General features: G+C 33.9%; 1 protein-coding gene across 3 annotated transcripts; it reads right to left on the reverse strand.

Annotated features, from left to right (window-relative positions):
* Window positions 1-3,087: 3,087 nt before the first annotated feature.
* On the reverse strand, window positions 3,088-9,674 carry CPL4 (C-terminal domain phosphatase-like 4). Of its 3 annotated transcripts, XM_059599536.2 has the most exons (9): window positions 9,560-9,674; window positions 9,352-9,484; window positions 8,636-8,724; window positions 7,178-7,293; window positions 6,682-6,862; window positions 5,414-5,703; window positions 4,384-4,569; window positions 4,258-4,296; window positions 3,088-3,672 (listed from the first exon to the last, which is right to left on the reverse strand). In XM_059599536.2, the coding sequence occupies exons 2-9, from the start codon at window positions 9,480-9,482 to the stop codon at window positions 3,361-3,363; spliced, it is 1,344 nt and encodes a 447-aa protein (XP_059455519.2). In that variant the 5' UTR covers window positions 9,483-9,484; window positions 9,560-9,674; the 3' UTR covers window positions 3,088-3,360. The 3 variants fall into 3 exon arrangements, with proteins under 3 accessions (XP_059455519.2, XP_059455520.2, XP_059455521.2); XM_059599537.2 differs by lacking the exon at window positions 9,560-9,674 and having other exon boundaries at window positions 8,640-8,724; window positions 9,352-9,441; XM_059599538.2 differs by lacking the exon at window positions 9,560-9,674 and having other exon boundaries at window positions 8,640-8,762; window positions 9,352-9,440.
* Window positions 9,675-20,278: the final 10,604 nt, after the last annotated feature.

The following is a 20,278-nucleotide window of genomic DNA, read 5'->3' on the forward strand; positions in this document are numbered from 1 at the left end:
CGCTCACCACATATGATCTCTCTTAGCACAGCCTCCGACGAACTCTCTGGGGGTGAAAATTCGTGCTTCTCTCTTCTATAATGATGTATATATACTCCCGACAAAACCCTAGACCTAACCCACTTAAAATCATGTTTTTGGGCCTAAAACTTACGGGGTGTCCGGACATGTTAATGGGCGGTCCAGACACGGCTTCGCGGAGCAAGATTTTAGTTTCTGGAAATGAGGTCCGGACCCGGGGAATTGCGGTCCGGACCCAGCTTGTCCAGTCTTGATCAACAGCTCCGATCGATGGGCGTTTGTGGTCTGATTGAGCTGAAATTTTGCAGGGACGTTCATAACACATGAATATACATTATGAACGGTGGAGATTGGATTCTGAGCATTCTATATCAGTGTTTGAGCTGTGAACAGTAGCATCTGCATTTTGGAACTGAATTAAGCCAACACAAGAACTAACAATAAATTTATCAATTTCAGTGGCATGCATTGATTATCAACTTCACTATATATAGTTTGGATGCTTCTTTATGTTAATGATGTGAGATTCCTTGTTGCCATGTTACTAGCTAGAGAAAATTACTTGCTGCAAATTCTGGTGTGTTTAGACTGTTGGATTAATTAGTGGATCATGAATTGTCAGTTTTATGCTTGTTCTATTAAAACATAGTAATACGTTTTATTTATTAAAAGGTTAAAAAAAAAATGGTTATACTAGAATTCCAGCATAACCAATTTATTTATTTATTTTATTAAAACCATTTCCAATGTATTTTGAAAAACACCGAAGAATTTAAACCTTTCTACACTTACATGTGCGGGAAAAAAGGCGGCGTACATTATTATTATTAATTTATTATTATTATGAAAAAAATTCGTACCATTATCAACATTAATTTCAAGCCTGTAAATTTGCCGTCATTTTGTACACCGGCATATATAAACAAATACTGATGGAATATAAAGTAATGGTGTATACCTATACGTCGAAAACTTTACCGGCGTCTGACTATATATACACTTTTTTCACATTTCTCCTGCCAGTGGCGGAGATAGAAAATCTTGAATTTTTTTCTTTTTTAGAAGTATACCCACCATAGAGTAAATACAAACGAAAAATAACTAATAACTCTTCTCTCATTTCTTTTGCAACTTGCCATAGGTTCTTCCTCGATCTGTCTTCATTTGCCACATGATGAAAAAAAAAAAACAAACCTTATTATTCCTGTTTCTTTTGTCAACATAATCTGCATCTCCCACACTAACAAATGTCAACTTAGACATGGTCATATTGCATAAGTAACATGACGTAACGGAAGACTAAGGTAATTAATTAAATAGCAACGTTTTTAATTCTACAAAGAGAAGTGTCTTCGTCTTCTACCCCAGGAGATAGAACAAGCTTGCAGGCTAAAAGAAAGAGAAAACTCTGCAGAGTATTTAAGAAAAAATTCTTTGATTTGATAATAATTCAATTGATTTTACATAATAAGCTATAACCTATTTATCGAAGAGAAATACTTGTAGAGAAAATAAACATAATTCTAGTAGTAATAGTAAACATAATCCTAATAATAAAAGGAAAATAATTAAAGTAAATCTAACCCTATTAAGGAAAAGAAATAAAGTCCTAATAAAATAAAAATAAAATCCTAATATAAAATTGACAATCAGTGGGAATCGTGACAATCTTTTCTTTTGCATTCCATTGTCTGAGAACAGATAAAATTCTGATCAAACGGCGTTGCTCCAATATTATTTTTGATATTTTGTAACTTTTTCGTTTTTATAAAAAATATAGGTAAATATCGTCCTACATCATAACATTAGTGAGTTAAAAAGAAATAGAACACAAATTCAATTGCATTACTTGTGGTTATAGGTAGTTCAATCGGCTAGGACCACGCCTAGTGAAGCGGAGGTCACTAGTTCGAATCCCTCTTCCCCCCTCTTATGCGGACATATCAAAAAAAAAAAACAAAAAAGAATATATTGATCTCCGTATTTATTCAGAGTTCAAGGACACCGTAAAATATAACATAAATTACTCTAATTGGGTTTATGTAAATTAAGTATTTCACCCAAATCACCTCATAAGTGAATCAAAAAACTTTCATTGTTCTATTAGAGGATAAACTTCTTTTCTTTTCTTTTCTTTTTTCATTTTTTTTCCAGTACAAAAATTGCTTTATTCTAGTATAGAAAGAAATTATGATAGGACATCACTGCAAATTAAGGAGTTTCTGTTCAATATTACTGAAACTCATTAATTGAGGAGCATTTAATACCCAATTGAAGTGAAAAATGTTCTTTTCAATTTTGTATTTGATTTTATGTACGTTAGAACTACTAACATAAAAAAAATAAAACATTTATTTTTTTAATTCCAATACGAGATGGATCGATTTAGAGAAGTAGCTGGCAAATTTGGTTCTAATAGATATCTAGACATCGAATTGGAACAATATATCAGAAATTTTTACCGAATCAAAATCTTAGGGCTCGTGCATTTTTCTCTTCATGCAGTCTTGGAAACATTCTGTATATTCCGACTTAATTAACCGAGGGGAAATTACGGTTATTTTTTCTCGTCCTTCTCCTTGCGGTCTTTTTCGTGCACTCTTTCCTACATGCCGCTTTTGCTGCTTCTAATTTTAAATTAGTGCTTTCTTTTTCCGAACCAGAAGTTTGTTCTTCCTTGGGAGTACTTATTGAATGAGGATCTTCTTTTTCCTTGGGGATATTTTTTTTCTCTTTGAACGATTGTGTTGATGTTTAGCATCATTATGTGGATAGAGGGAGATAACTGGAGAGGAATCCGGAAAAGGAGTAAGAGAGGAGGGATGATTGAGAGATAGATGGGAAAATGACCGGTTTTCTGCTTGCACCGTAGCTTGAACAACGATGGCCAACACCACCACCATCATCATCGGAAGTCTTTTCATAGAAAACTAGCTAGGAGCATCACAAAACCACAGCCCACTACATAGTTAAAAAGAAAAACTAAAAATTAATTAAAGAAAACGAAGATAAATAAAAGAGCATCCAATTCCAAACAAGAAAATAACAATTTAAGGCCTGTGTGTGTTACTTCAAATCTCTCTAAAAAGGCATCTAGAAAATTTATATACAAAAAAAATAGATCAGGATCCAACAGAGTGTCCAAACAATTAGTCCACTGATTAGTTTTTTTCAACCTATTAGGTGATTGAAAATCATCCAACCCCAATCCACCTTTTCTATGAAACATAATTAACCATTCAAAGGTCTAAAAGAAAATGGTAGGTTTAGATCCTCTTTGGTCTACACTGCTGGAGAGCATCACCACCAAGAGTTAGCATTGACATACAAAGGTGTTAGTTATTGGCTCTTTGTTTGGTTGACAGGAAAGTTCTCTTCAGGTTGCTTTTGCCACAGATAATTTGCAGCTTCTAGCCACCCTGTATGGACCAAAAACTTGTTCTGTTTCACTGCCCAACGAGATTTCTCTGTTGCACCATCTGTAGAGACCACATGCGTCACGGATGAATCGAGCTCCGTTGCACAAGTAGCTCCCAAATTCTCTGCCATCCTCCAGAGATGGTGATTATCTGCCGGGAATTTTGTGGGAAACACACGGCTAAAGACGATTTTACACCCCTTCAGGATTTCTTTCCTAATTGTTTTCAGAACCTGCAGAAAATGACATACAGGAAAGTTTACCAGGATGAATTAATGGGAAGGCATTCAACAATTTATTACTGAAGTTAACATGCAGCAGTTAAAAATTGATTCATGGTTACAAAAAGGAACTATGGTGTCCATTCAATACTTAGAACCCTGACCAGGCCACCTTATTTAATGTTTTCTGATAATGGATCTTCACTACCAATCTGACACAAAAGCAGGATGTGTAACTTTCAGACTAGTAGTATTCAGTAGGCCAGACCCCATGCCAGATTAGGCGGAACCCAACCAGAAGCAGAAAGGGAGAGATGGTAGTGGTGATTAAGAATTTTACAAAGATGCAAGACACTAAATAAGCCAGGTTTAATATATTAACAAAAAAAAAAAAAAAAATCATTTATTGCACAGTTTTTTCAACCCATAATATTGGAAACAATTGACATCATCCTTGTCACAGGACTGTTAAGACTCTACAAATATGTATAGGCGCTTGCCACTGGGGACCAGGTCTGGACAACAAACGTAGAACACTTGGAACAAAGCTTAGAATAAATATTTTAGTCATGTTTCAGTTGTCAAGAAGAGCATTACCTCCCTAACATCTCTGTCAACAAGATTATCCTCAAGTACCTGCAAGAAGGTTCCCCTACATTAGAATTTTTCACACAACAAACTATATTAACTATTATCAATTGAGCGGAACGAAGAGGGACATACATCAAAAAACATATTGTGGATTTGCTTAAGAACTTTAAGAATAGTAGCAAGTGCTCCGTCAGTGTCACTCTCATCACTCTTCAACTCAGAAAGAGATTTACAACTGAAGCCAAATTGGTGGCAACTTGAAGCAAAGAAGTGATATCTTTCCATCAATATCAAATTGTCCTTGTGCTTCGTCCATGCCTACAATAATGCATTAAACATTTATATCTAGATTATGGTAGAAGGATGATTGTAGCAAACAAAAACCTATAAAGATAAATTGGTGGTTCAAGGCAACAGAAATGATACCCAGTGAATCAAAGCAAACACTGGGTATCATTTCCTATTCAGCCTATCTTTTAAGCAAGAAAGAGTGCAGATATAAAAGAATGAAGCACAGACAAGCTGGTAGTAGGAAATACTTCATTAAATTTCCCTTTTAGCTCCATTTGTGGCAATAATTTCTTTACAGAGAGGGCCATACTTTAACAGCCTCAGACAGATTCTAAGGGTATACAAAGTGCTTCTATATACACCAGGAGAAACTGCACATTCTGCATACCCTTTCAATCCTGACTACTAAATCTTTCTGGTTTGATTTCAGTAGCTCCTAGTGTAAAACAAAGTTGGCATATTGAGGTTGATTTTCTGAACTCCAGGACACTGTCAAGGCATTTTACTGCAGACCACTTAAACTAAAATCATACTACCTCATCAAGGTAGAAATACCACTGTTCGGTTCCCTAATTTCTATAATCTGAATTAGGCCCAATAAAAAGGAAAAGACTACTCCCCATCCTCAAGAAGAAAAGACAATTTGTTCCATTTTGGAAAAATATATATGAAAAGATAGGTTTATTTGTACCTACCCAACAATAATTTATTAATTTCCTGTTGCCCATCATAAGGATTTTTTTTTTTTTTTTTTTAAAAAAAAAAAAATTACTTCAGGTCTGGTTAGCACATGTAACAAGTATTATCAGATTAACATTAAAGTACACTGGTTAAGCAAATATAAAGGTTAGCTGAATGCAAATGTACCTACATTTTCTGTATCATCAAGAATCAGAACTGCACTTTCTTGCCCCAGCACGACATCAAGACCCTTTTGATGTCTATGGGTGCCATCATCTCGTGAAATCACTCTATCACTGAAGTACTCTCTTTGAGGATCCAGTAGCTTAGCCATTTCCAACGCATATGCCCGATCACCCATTGTATAAATATACATCTCAAACATCTCACTTGCTTCTTTTAAAAATGTGCGAACAAAGGGCCTTAACTTGGTCATCATATGCATAAAATCCAGCATGAAGAGGCTGCCTTTTGAGACATCTATCCATTTCATAATTTTTCAACACAATAAGGCAACAAGTACATATAGTCACTAAAGTGTGAAGAATGTCAAAGAAAACTAACTGGTGCAACAAAATCAAAAGTATTAGATGATAATTTACAAAAATTATCACTCATCTTCTGTGCCAGCAGCAGATTGGGATAGAGCAAAAGCCAACTCATAACCAATCGAAATTAATAAGGGACTCTATTTAGTTTGCAAGGTCCAATGGGGACAGGGATGCAAACAGTAATATTGGCATTATTCTTAAATAATTTCCTTTAAAATGATAGGTTCTGAATATTCCACATTACTACCATGTAACCCATGCAAAATAAATCCCATGATACAAATTTTGCCTGACAACTACCAAACCATCATATCTGCAGTTTACGAAAAAAATATTTCATTGTGAAATTACATTAAAAGGCTGTATTAAAACTCGCCATAAGCACATCATATAAATTCTGCCAGTCTTCTTGTAGAGAGAGAGAGAGAGAGAGAAAGCCAAACCCCAGCCACACAAAGCCTAGCTTTAATTAGAAGCCACAACATTTTGCTGGCAAATCAAAAACTTCCCTCAGCACATTCCACAAAACTTCCAGGTTATGGTGATAAAACAACATAAGACTGCATAAGCTTGTCTCAAGCACAAGAAGCTAATTACATCCTTTCAATTTCTTTCAACAATTTTACCTTTCTATTGAAATCAGAATATCCCATTGACAAATTGAAAGCACTCAAAATATAGCACAAAAATTTCCATCAACAGACCCAGAACAATTCACAATCATTCATGTCAACTTCTAAAAGTTTTGGTTGCTTTAAACATGATGATGTTACAATAGCATTAGCCTAACTAAATAGTGTTAATCAGACAAAAAAGAAAAGAAGCAATCTCACCAAGACATCAGAAACCAATAATATCTGCAATGCTAATTACACTACCAAATCATAATAACATAAAACAGAACTACCTTGCAGAGAATCTGTTTGGGCCTTTAAATATTCCTCTTCGGACGTCATATGCATAAGTTGAGTAGAATTTAGCAGCGTATGATCTAGATCAAGAACCAAGCAAAGCTTCTTATGGCGTAACAAATTCTTCATGTCTGTGTTTCTCAATCTGGTGATTTCATCATTCTGAAGCCTTAGTCCCTGCAAATACAGATGTTACAGAGGCTTAAACCAAATTGCATTTGAGACCAATAAGCATCAGTATACTTAACTAGGCACTCTTACTCTTGTATGTTTGGAAATGGACTTGATAAGTTCTAAGTTGGTCTAAATCTCTCCGGTTCTAATTACAATATTGCTTCATATAAGGGGATGGGTAATTTGTGAAATGAAACGTCACAGCTGATGCCTCAATATATGAAGTTTCAAAAGTATTACAAATATTCTCTTTCAATATCCAGCAAAGCTAACCGAAAACTCGAAATTCAGCCAATTAGTCATCTTGAAGAAGTTTACCTTGTGAATATACCCAAATGTAACACCAGATTCCTCAGCCAACCTTTGCCCACAAAGTATACACATGTCTCCAAAAGAACCAGGATGCGTACATAGATCCTTCTCTACGGATGCTTCTGCAAAAGATAACACATTACATATAATTCAATGAGTCAAAATAGCATAAATCTAAATGAAACTAAAACTCAGCAATGCTCATCCAGTTTTCTCATTCTCTCAGAAAGTGTTTCAAATAATATAGAGAGAGAGAAAGAGAGATAGAGCTAGATGAATATGGGAGAGTAACTGCTATGCAGGTTTGCATCTGGAACCTTTTCTTCCTCCAATTTTATATACAAAAGTACGGTCCATCTTTGTTTCGATGTAACCAAGGGTATGAACTTCTAGCTAGAAATCACGACCACGTAAAGACTTCTTATATCTTAACAGTGTGTATAGACATACAGTCACACAAATGAATGGCCACAGTGGAGACACTTGGGGGCACTCCTTACAAAACTTTTAACAATACTGCAGTCCATGCAATAAACTTGTGAACATTTTAAACCCCCTCCCCCTTTCCCAACCAAATTTTCCTAAACCTAGAAAATGGATCAATTTGACACTTTGCAGAATATTGTGGTTTTCCTATCAAATAAAAAACAGAAACAACTTATCTCCTCAAAAGAAATCTAATTTCTTTCCTCCAGAAGAGGAGGGGATGATATTCTCACTCTCTCTCACACACCAATTTGGGGCAATTGCCCCTATTGTCAGGCTTCATAAAATATTTCAGGCACTGCACCTGCAAACGCACTCTCTCTCTCTCTCTCTCTCACACACACACACACACACAATCTATATAGATTGATAGATAGATAGATAGATCAATATATATGTAAATTTACTTGTAAGAAAATGTGCACATGTATATGTAACAGTGTGTGTGTACACATACACTGATATATACATGTGACAGCTTTATATAAGTAAATTTAAAAGGAAGGGGACATCAATCAAGTACACACGTAGTATATGCATACAATACATGTGTGTGAGTACATATGAATGTATGTATGTATAGTATGTAAATACATCCATATGCATGTCTATATGTATGATAATGTTTTCTTTTTACGAGAATATTTGAATATTGAAAAGAAAATCTCCAAGCATTAGAGAATTTGTAGTGAGTTGAATGGCCTCAAACCACTTTTCTAGAAGTAAAGCTCATTAGTAATAGCAGTTCTATTCAGGCTTTAAAAATATGTCAATCAAACAGATTTGCTTAAGATTTATCTGTATGTGCTCCAGCAAAGGAGTGCCTTCAAAAATAAAATTGTTACTTTGGTCTAACAAAAGTTACCAAATGAGCAGTTGATAAGTTGGTCTTGTGCTGTGTATCCCAAGATTTGCCTAGGTGGGTGTTCACAAAATTTGTTAGCCACTGAACCATCCAACTAAATCAGAAGAATTTACCTACGGTTTGTTTTAGGGATGATGTTTGTGAAGTTGACCCCTGAACTTCCTCTACGTTTTCCGACTTCTCCACCTTGCATCTCTTTATCCTGCAAGTTAATGCATAGGGTTTCAGTTCAAAAATGAACTGTAGCTGACCAGTGAGAATCACAAAATACAAAATCAGAGAATCCGAAAAATGGGTCTCTACTAAAACAAAGGGTCTGTTTGGAAGTGTGGTTTCAATATGTGCGACTTTAAAAATTGCGTTTTTGAAATCGCTACTTTTTAAAATCGTAAAGGAGTTTGGTAAAACATGTTAAAAAATACTTTTTTTTATCAAATATTTGATATGCGAAATCGTGAATCGCTTTTTCAAATAAGCACCCCCTAACCACCTTACGTTTTGTGATATCTTTTAAAAATCGCAATTCCAAACGCACCTTAAGTCTCTCATCCAAAAAATTTCAGAAGGTCAGCTAAAACGGGTTCTCATACAAAAACTATGTGTAAAACAATGCAAGATATCAAACAAATATTACAATTTTTATCTAAATAACCATACAAAACTAAGAAAACTAAAATTTATACAACTAGTTATTTCAAAATACAATTTCGCATCAATAATCTAAGATAAGTTCCCAACAGACCCACAATAGCTTAACGCATAGTTAGAGAACTCATAAGGAGAAAAAGCCCAAAAGTGTTGAAAAAAAAAAAAAAAAAAAAAACCGCACCTTTGGGTTTCGAGGTCGTCATTGGCATCTTCAGCTTCTTCGGAGGAACCGGAATCCAGTGACGCATCGAGATACGCTGCAAAGTCGTCACTGCTCGATGAGTGAACTGGCGATTCGGTCACGAGGCTCATCTCTGCATATATTAACGCAATTGAAGTCGAGCTCTGAAATTGAAAATTAAATTTCAATTCCAACGAAAATAGATTACCTTGTTCACTGGAAATTGTTGCAGCAGCTGCCACTTTCAGTTTCCTTTGTCCCCCCCTCTCTCTCTCTCTCTCTCCCTCTCTCGGGGTTTTCAAGTTGAAATTTTTGAGATGTAATAGTGGGATTTGGGAGGCCCAATTAAACTTGTTTTTTCTTATAATTTAGGTTAAAATTCTTTTTAGTAATACCATGCATAATCATTTTATCTCGCTTTTATTCTGCTTAGTACTAATTCTTTGATTTTTTTTTATTTTTTTATTTTCCAGAATAATAATGATTGATTAGCCGTGATAGGTCAACAAAGTTGAATAAAAATATAATTTTTAACATTTTCTTAACTCATTATATTTTTATTTTTAGCCGACAAGTTGTGCATCATTGTTACATGAAATTGGAATCAAAGTTGAGGGTATTACAATTTTTATCACAATCTCAAACTAGAATTATTATTAGTTGAATGAAGAATTAAGATCTCATACAATTGAAGTAGGTAATTAAGGCACTCTAGAGGGGGCTTATTTGGGCCAGATGAGCCTCACAGTCGCAATCCCTTCTCTATGGGTTACCTGAATTGTGGCGCAAGATTTTTATCTCAAAGGCAAATGGAATTGAATTCATGAGCTTTTTTGGGCGGTTAAATCCGTTGACCCTCTCGTGGTTTAACAACTTTATTTTTTTCACCCAAATTTTAATTTGTATCATAGATAATATCTTGCTTATGGTTAAAAATGGAAATAGTACCTTAGCCCAACTTCCGTCCATAAATTGACAAAAATTCACGTTAGTATCCTTAAAAAACCGACACAGGTCCTTATACCTCATTAAAAATTAAAAATTTAAAACTAAAATTAAAAACATTAAAAAAAAAAATTGATAAGAGAAAAAAGGTGGCTCGAGCCACCCTTGCCCTGTTTGGGGTGGCCAAACCACCCCTAGGGGCCCTTTCAACCCCGAAGGTAATCCTCAATTTTTTTGTTTTATCTTTTAGGGGTAGTCAAACCACCCCCATGGCCATTGAGGGTTACCCCACCTCCAATGGCCACAAGGGTGGTTCGGCTACCCCCAAATCACCTAGTATGGGGTGGCCAAAACCACCCCAAGCCAAACGGGGAGTGGCTTGAGCCACCTCCAAGGTTGTTGGGGGTGGTTTTAGCCACTCTCAGTTTGCAAATTGGTGGTGACCGAACCACCTCCAAGGGTCATTGGGGGTGGTTCAAGATGTGGCTCCAACCACATCTTCTTTCTTCTCAATATATATATATATATATATATATATATATATATTGAGAAAGATAGTGCGTTAAACTTTTAAGTTCCAAAAAAAATTGTTCAAATTAGAAAGATTCAAATATATTTGGGTTGAATTTTGTATTCAAAATTTAAAATTTGAAATTGGTGTCGGTTGAACAGTAAACCGACACAATTATTAGTGTCGATTTTTGCTCAACCGACACTAAATTAAAAATGGTATCGGTTGAACAGTGAACCGACACCTTTATTAGTGTCGGTTTACTATTCAACATGCGCTATTTTTAATTTATTGTCGGTTGAACAATAAACCGACACTATTATTAGTGTCAGTTGCTGTTCAACTGACACAATTTTTAATTTGATGTCAGTTTAACAGAAACCGACACCTTGTAGTGTCGACACTATCCAAACTGTTTTTTTTTTTTTTTTTTTTTTTTTTTTTTTTTTTTTTTTTTTAGGTAGTGTGGGCTTAGACCAAGTTCGGCCCAAAGATCTAACAAAATCAACTGGTCGGTGAAAGGGACATGACATTTAAGTATATAACGATTTTCTAGCCATTTTTACAAAGTGACCTACTTGGTAATTATTCAAACATTCAAAGAAAATATCTATTACAAAAGCCACATCAAGAAATTATTAAAAGTCCTTAAATGCAAATTTAGTCCCTATGATTGGCCTAAATTACAAATCGGTACTATAGTATCAGCGTTAACTAAAAGGTCCTCGAAGTAGGTTAAAATAACAATTTAGTCCATGCAGTTAAATGCTATTAACACACTTGACTGATTCTGTTAGTGTACCATGTTAACACCAATAATATGATGACACGTGACATTCTTAATAAAAAAAATATAATTATATAAAACTAAAAAAATAAAAAATAAAAATATAAAAATTAATTATGGCGGGAGGCCACCCCTGGCTACTTCTGCCACCATTATATGATTTCGCTGCCGATCAATCTCATGCGACACTACCAAATCTATAGGAGATAAATTATGGGGTTTGCCTACATACACTCTCTCGCCTTCTAGCTCCAACACTTCACTTGAAACTGAATCTTAATTTGTAAGAGCAGAGAACATTCAACAATGCTGTTTTCTCCTCCCATCCCTTGCTTTCAGTAGAAGACAAGGCTGGACTGGAGAGGTCGACAATAAATTGTTTATCTTCTTCAGCATATTGATTTTCAACCTCAATGACCACTTGCTGACCCAGATAAAAAGTTTCAGAAACATAACTCCCCGATTGAATTAATCCAATTCGCAAACCAGAGGTGGCGGGGGGTGGCACCACCCCATGGCCACCTCCAAGGGTGGCCAGCACCACCCCTCCTCAAAGAGGTGTGGCTACAGGCTACCCCCTCTATTTATTTTAATTAATTTTTTAGTTTTTTATTTTTTTAGTTTAATATATATATATATATATATATATATATATTTTATTAAGAGTCCCACGTGTAATCATATTATTTGTGCTAATATGGTACACTAACGGAATCCGTCAAGTCTATTGACGGAATTTAATTGCAATGATTTTAGCTTACTTCGAGAACTTTTTAGTTCACGTTAAAACCAAATAGAATGATTTGAAATTTAGGTGAACCATAAGGTTTGATTTTGGATTTATCCTTAAGAATAATTAGATTAGCATTCTCCAAATCTCCCTGTAACAGTTGAATAACATTAACAACTACAAAAAATTTCAATCTCGTGCCCATTATGCCCAAAGAAAACAACCATAATCCAAACATTATATTTTTATATTAAATAAAGGTATCTCTACATCTACACATTGTTAAGTGTAAAAACAGTTGTTATCTGCACCATGTCCAAGATATTGCGAACTAACCTAATATTCTGCGAACTAACCTAGGATGTCAACTTTTTGACCCTGACATCATAAACACAAATCAAAAGAGTTAGGAAACAGTTAGGGTATGTTTGGAATTGTGTTTGAGAAATAGAGTTTTAAGTAAAAGCTTTATTTTTAAGCTTTTAGCAAAAGTGCGTTTTGGACTTTTTTGAGTTTTTTAAACCCTTAAAAGCATTTTTAATTTTTTTTTACTAAATGAGTACTTTTTTCTTCAAACGAATTTTTTGAATGTTAAACGCATTTTTAGACCCCTTAAATACTCACCCAAACATGCCTTTAGCCTATGATTTGGTAATGAGGAACGTTGGAACAAGTCCTAATGTTGGGGAGAATACAAATAATAATTGACAATGAACCTTTTATTTCTATCGCGAAAAATACATAAATGTGAGCAAAGTATATGCGATAAAAATTGATAGCTCATACATATAAACGATGTCGTAATTATGCTTAATTTACTCTTTTTGCTTCTGAATTGTCTTTTCAATGCACTGCAATACACAAGTTGCAACAAGGAAATAAGGAACTTTGCAGCTTGGGTGGCAATCCTTTAAGCACTTTTCAGAAAGTTGATAAATTTCGGAATCAATTTCTTTATGGTAAAAATGCAAGCACCCAATGATACTATATGTAATACACCCGTCTTCTTCATGTGCATGTGTTGCGGCTTTGCAACGTTCAACTCCGATTTCGAGGCAATCATACAATGACTAATTCACAATGATCAATAAAAGGTTGAGTGGAATGAAGAAGACGGACAAGACGTGAAGGAGGACGCAGAGAGGAATGGTTAAGCTCATTCGCTTGCACCGCAAGTACCGTGATCAATATTTGTACTCTTTTCTAACATGTGGATTAATTGATGGCTCCTTGTGACATGTTAATGGTTGGCACCTGAGTACTAAACATTACATAATGTTTCAATTCAAGGGGTCAAATTTCTCCGAATAAATTTTATTCAAATGAAGAGTTATTGAAGAATATAAAATTTTGGCAAAACTTAATGACTTTTAACTTGAGAGATTTTTGGTTGAAGAACGTATCTTGGCTCAGATTAGAAGCTTTCCTAAGAGTTATATATAATTTAAAGTAATATTTGGTGATAAATTCGTGTACTCTCATAAGATTTGAATAGGCATTTGCGAAAATAAGAGAAAACGTGTAACAACTCAAAAAAAAAAAAAGATTGTTAGCCACATATATACTATCACTCTAAAAGGATTAGTCAATTTAAAGGTTCTTATAATCACTTACAATGTGAAGTGTAACTTAGTAAGTAATCAATGTTTGACTTAGTATCCATAAGTGCCTTTATAATCTACTCTCTCTAAGTAAGTTATTAGTTATTGGGGAAAGTCCATATATCCACCTCAAACTATCACACAATTGCCGATATTCCCCTTAAATTTTCAAATTAAGTACTCTCTCCGCTACTGCCTCAAGGAAATTATAAAATGCGTATTTATTATGGGGCGTTACAAAACATCATTTGCTATCCGTACTTTCTTTGGAATATCAAAATCCAAAGAAACTAATTGATTGGTTGGTTAGGTAGCGCGCAATACAATTAGATGGATGACATAGAAGCCTTGTTATATATGTAATTATAACTTGTTAGGTTTTGCACTTGATTTTGATATGTCAGTAAGATATATATCACATGAAGTAAATAGTTATAAATTGATATATTGATGTTCGAGTAATGTTATACATCACCCCTATTATTCTCTCAAAACTTTCGTGGTATAGTCCTTCTGCCTAAAATCCAATTTTCATGCACCAAACGCTAAGGGAATGACGTTGCATAAGCTTTGGGGGAATGTACAATCCTTATTCCTTATCAATTAAACTATGTCAATGTCCTTAAGGGGTAGCTTAATTGGCTAGGGACCACGCCTCACGAACCGGAGTTCACTAGTTTGAATCTCTCATCCCTCTCTTGTGTGAATATGTTAAAAAAATAAAATAAAAAATAAACAATGTCAATAATGTAATGAAGGGAAAAACTATCATTTCAAAGTGCCCAACAAAATACTATATTGAAAGGACAAAAACACACTATAAAATCTTTTATTCCATCGAAAATACTCCAGTAAATAATCAAGGCTAAACCCAATATTTTACCCTCAAACAAAAATCACTGTATTTCAATTGAGTCAGTAAATAATCAAGGATAAAACCGGCATTTTACCGTCAAACAAAAATTCTTGTATTTCAACAAAACCCACTATTGAAGGGATTAGAAGCAGTGAAAAAAAAAAAAAAAAAACCGTCCCTTACATTTCAGATAAGTTAAAATGGTCATTTTGCAATCAAACAAAAAATATAGTTTTCAGATGCAGCGACTTTTTTTTTTTTTTTTTACATATAGAAGATATAGGACCATCACTCCAAAAAATAATAATAATAATAATAATAATAATAATAATAATAATTTAAGTTTGATAGTGTTATATTAACCACTTACACTTATAATATCTTTTTAACGTGAATTTGGCCTCTTGTTTATATTGAAAGGGTGGGCCTAGTTATTAAAAATATTGGAAAAACTTCACTTACCCTTTGATATTTATATATTTTTGTAATTATACTCTCAAAGTTTTAGAAGTTGCAATGTGGAATTGATTTAGGTTACGTTTGGTACGCAGAATGATTGTTTCATTAGGAAAATTAATAGCTCTTTTTGAAAATAGAAGAATGTGGAATGAAATAGATATTCCAAGTATTTGATCATATTATGATATCCTCTAACATCAACGCTATTCTATTTCACAAATTTTTTTTTTTCTCATTTCATAACAAAAGCTATTTATTTTTTTCTAATGGATAAGCCATTTCACCTACCAAAAACTTTATTGGAGATGCTCTAAGTATTTCATTTGTAACGCCCTCAGCCCATGAAAGCTAGGTTTGCTAATTTATTGGCTCAGAGGTGCGAAGAATTACAAGATCTCTTGAACACTTCTAAATATTCATAAACACTTTTATTAGAAACCTCATAAGTGTAAAGTTTTTCATAACTTTCAAAATAAACTTAATAAACATTTGTAATCCCAACAAAAACATAATAATTCAAAATATTACAGTACTGAAAATGTACTTATTAAATATAAAAAGATCTTCAACAACCCATCGTCGTTGCTCTTATTATTCTGGTCTCATAGCAAGCTCTCGACAACATCTGTGGGGAGGAAAAACAAAGCGAGGTTAGTAAAAACACTAAGTAAGGAATATATATATATATATTTCAAACGATTGAATTAAAAAACATAAAGAACTCTTGGTAATAAAATTTTTTTGCTGTAAATAATTTTCTAAAAGTTATAAAGTAATTCTAAGTTTTTTATATGCTTAAGCAATTTTCTTTCACTTGTTACTTTGTTCGCTCACATACTCTTATGCCTTATATGTCGAGATTGTGAATGACTCTGAAGGGTCCGTGGCTACGAGTTGAGTCAATGGTGCCACATGATTAATGTTAAGATGAACTCAGTGTGCCAAGTCTGATGATAAACCACACGTAGTGGTGGCACCTCATTCTTGAGCTCTGGTACTATGTTATCTCTTATCTCTATACTACCATGTGTAAAATTATTTAATTTGTAAACATTTAAGTTGACATATCTTAACTCTAATTAAGCCTAGGGTTTGGCCCTACAATTCCTATATATGGTCTTCTCTAACTATCCTTTTTTTCTTTTTCTTTTTTTCTTAAAGGTCCAATCTGAGCCACTTACATGGGCCAACTTGGGCCCTTTCATGGGCCTAGTCTGTCCCCTTTGGGTCCAATGAGGCTTGGGCCCTACAAGTGGAAGCCCAACAAACCTTTGACCCAAATTCTAATTAAGTCCCTTCATCATTCTAGATGGGCTTAGGCTCGAACATGGGGAATTAGTTGAGATTGGCGCACTTGGGCTATCCTTCTCTCCTTACTCTATGGGCTTAGACAAAGTTAGGCCCAAAGATCTAACCAATTCACACTAGTCGATGAAAGGGACATGACATATAGGGTCTGTTTTGGTGTGCGTTTGAAGGGCCTAAAAGTGCGTTTAACATTCAAAAAGTCCGTTTGAAGAAAAAAGTACTAGTTTAGTAAAAAAAAATTAAAAGCATTTTTAATGGTTAAAAAATAGCCAAAACGCACTTTGGCAAAAGCTTAAAAATGAAGTTTTTGCCAAAAAAAATACTTTTGAACTTAAAAGCTTTATTTCTCAAACACAATACCAAACTTACTCATAGTGATTTTCTAGCCATTTTTATAGAAATGGCCTACATGGTGTAATTATTGAACCACTCAAAGAAAATATCTAATACAAAAGCCAGATCAAGGAATTATTAAGAGTCTTAATGCATATAAAAGTAACTAGATTAGCATACTCCAAAACTCACAAAAACAAAAAAATAAAAAAACAAAACAAAACAAAACAAAACTAGAAAATAATCCAATCTTATGCCCGTCATGCCCAAAAACAAAACTATAATCCAAACATTATATTAAATAATGGTATATCTACATCTATATGTTCTTATAACTCAAAGGAGACCTAAATATGTAAAAAGATCAATAAAACTATTAGTTGATAATGTGATTAGCCTATGATTTGATAATGAGGAGTGTTGGAACAAGTCTTAATGATGGGGAGAATAAAAATAATAAAGGATAATGAAACTTTTATTGTTATTGTGAAGAATACATAAATGTGAGAAAAGTCTTCTTTTAGTATATCTAATAAAAAATGATATGCTTAAGTTAACGTTACATAAAGATTCTTGTTTATATGTGTGCACATTTATGTCGAAATATTAGAAAAAAAAAAAAAAAAGTTAGAATTTTTTACCACACCTTTGAGCTCAGATGATGTCTCAGTTCTTTTTAATTTACTCTTTTGGCTTCTTGATTGTCATTTCAAAGCATTCCACTAAACATTTTTCAACATGGAAAAAAGGAAGTTTCATGCTTGGGAGGCAATCCTTTGTGCACTTTTCAGCAAGAAGATAAACTTCTGAATCTTTTTTGTGATGATGCAAGCACTCATAGAAATGAAAAGCCATACACTCCGTGAAGATTAGGCCTTCATGTGAATGTGTTGCTTTGCAATCATCGATTCCGATTTCGAGGCAATCATACAATGACTCTATACCATGACCAATAAAAGGCTGAGAGGAATGAAGGCGGATGGGACGTGAAGAGGTACATAAGGAAGGATGATTAAGGTCGTTCGCTTGCACCGAAAGTACCATGCGGATAATCAATACCATATGCATCATAAGCTTTTTCAAACATTTCCTAGCCATGGATTGTCTCCCACTCGAGAAGCTTTCTTATTTTCAAAGTTAAGAACACAAACAATTTATTGGGATTAAATCTCTGGTCATCATTGCTATTTATAGGGAATAAACCTCTAGTCATCATCGCTACTAAATAACATGAATCCACGAAATAAAAATATTTTTAGCTTGTTTATTGGTTTATTCATAAAAATAAATAAATAAATAAAGCTTCTTGTTTAAGAATTGTGGCTTGGAAATATGATAATATTCTAATTAACTAACCTTTTGGTTCAAGTTATGTCTTTTGACCTAAGGCCTAAGGTTTTACAAAGTTACACAACTAATATGTGATTCTTGACAAGTGAAGTAAACTCATACAAGTGAAAATCTAAAAGAGCATATTGAGTATACACGTGTGGGCACCAAAAGTTTAATCTCACACTTGAAATGTATCACAAGAATGAGTGGTTAATATAATATAGTTAGCATAGACCCATAAGCCTTTTGGTTGAGTGGTGTCCCATTATATACTTTGGTCTCACTAGAAAACCCCCTAAGGTATCAATCTTTTTAACAAATGATATCTGAGCCAATAGTGATGTGTGATACGGTGAATGATATTTGCTCTTTTCACGATTGGAGCGTGCAAGCATTGATAATGGGTACCCTTCCTAGTTGAAGCAAGGACAAAGGTGCACAATGTAGCCCTTAGGGAGTAATATTTGCAATGAAAATAATAATAATTATGGAAAAAATACATTTTACCCCCTAAAGTATCCACGCATTTGCGTTTTGACGCCAAATGTTTAAAAAGTGACAAAAGACCCCCACAATTTCAGACATTAAAAAAAAAAAATCCATCCGTTTATTTTGACAGTCACTTTGGACGGAAATCAAGTCACATGCGTGGCACGTGACACTTTTCAATCAAAAAATTCGAAAATGCCCTTAGGGGTAAATTGTAAAAATAAATTACTTCAGAGGGATAAAGTGTAAACATAAATTACTTCGTGGGTAAAGTGTAAACATAAATAAATAAATAAATAATTTTTTTTTTTTAAAAAAAAATACTTATTTAAAAAATAAGAAAAAAAAAAAAAACTAAACTAAAAAAAAAAAAACTCGGGTTAATTACCTTTTTAGTACCAAGGTTCTCACTTCTTTTTTTTTTTCACCTAGATTACAAATCGTATAACAGATGGTACATGACTTACAGGAAAAGACCAACTTAGTACTTCCGTCACATTCTGTTAGCCCAAACTAACGGACTATCACGTGTCAACCCAAAAAATGCCACATGTCCTTAAAAAAATAAAAATAATTTAAAAAAACAATTAAAAAAAGATAAACCCTAAAAACAAAATTGAAAAAATTATGAGGTGGCCACATTTTGGCCTTTGGGGGTGGTTTCGGCCACCCCCAGACTGTCCCTAGGGATGGCTCAGCCACCCCTAATAGCCAAAATGAGGTGGCCCGACCACCCCATAATTTATTTTCAGTTTTTTTAAGGACATGTTGCATTTTAAAATATATATATATATATATATATATATATATATATATATATATATATATATATATATTTGTAATTATTTGTAATTATTATTTTATTTTTGTTAAGTACCTGTGGCATTTTCTTTGAGTGACACATTGCAGTCCGTTAGTTTGGGCTAACAGAATGTGACAGAGGTACCAAGTTGGTCTTTTCCCATAACTCAGGTGCCATCTGTGATATGATTTTAACCTAAGTGAGAAAAAATAAAAAAAAGTGAGAACCTTGGTACTAAAAAGGTAATTAACTCGAGTTTTTGTTTTAGTTTAGTTTAGTTTAGTTTTATATATTTTTTCTTAGATAAGTTTTTTTAATTTTTTTCATGTTTACACTTTACCCCCCTCCCCCCGAAGTAACTTATGTTTACACTTTATCTCTAAGGGCATTTTCAAACTTTTTGGTTGAAAAATGTTACATGCCACACACGTGACTTGGTTTCCATCCAAAGTAACGGTCAAAATAAACGAATGGGCTTTTTTGTTAAAGTCTGAAACTTTGGGGAAGGAGGGGGGGGGGGGGGGGGGGGGGGGGGGGTCTTATGTCACTTTTTAAACGTTGGGCACCAAAATGAAAATGCGTGAATACTTCAGGGGAGTAAAGTGTATTTTCCACAATAATTATTCAAAATAGTTGTAACAATACAATAATTATAAAAGCCACCATCATGTTGCTTCATATTGGCCTATAATATTTGTACTCTTTCTAACATGTGGATGGTTGGCTCCTTGTGACATGCTAATGGTTGGCACCTGCGAACTAAGCATTACATAA

The sequence above is a fragment of the Corylus avellana genome, chromosome 7, assembly GCF_965113065.1.
Source record: "Corylus avellana chromosome 7, dhCorAvel1.hap1.2, whole genome shotgun sequence".
Taxonomy (NCBI): Eukaryota; Viridiplantae; Streptophyta; class Magnoliopsida; order Fagales; family Betulaceae; genus Corylus; species Corylus avellana.

Excerpts from the sequence above, each read along its gene's own strand:
- CPL4 (XM_059599536.2), bottom strand. The coding sequence starts at position 9,482 with ATGAGCCTCGTGACCGAATCGCCAGTTCACTCATCGAGCAGTGACGAC. Across the intron at positions 7,294-8,635 it reads ATCCCTAAAACAAACCGTAG|AAGCATCCGTAGAGAAGGAT; the intron begins GTAAATTCTTCT and ends TATCTTTTGCAG. Across the intron at positions 4,297-4,383 it reads TCCACAATATGTTTTTTGAT|GTACTTGAGGATAATCTTGT; the intron begins GTATGTCCCTCT and ends ACCTTCTTGCAG.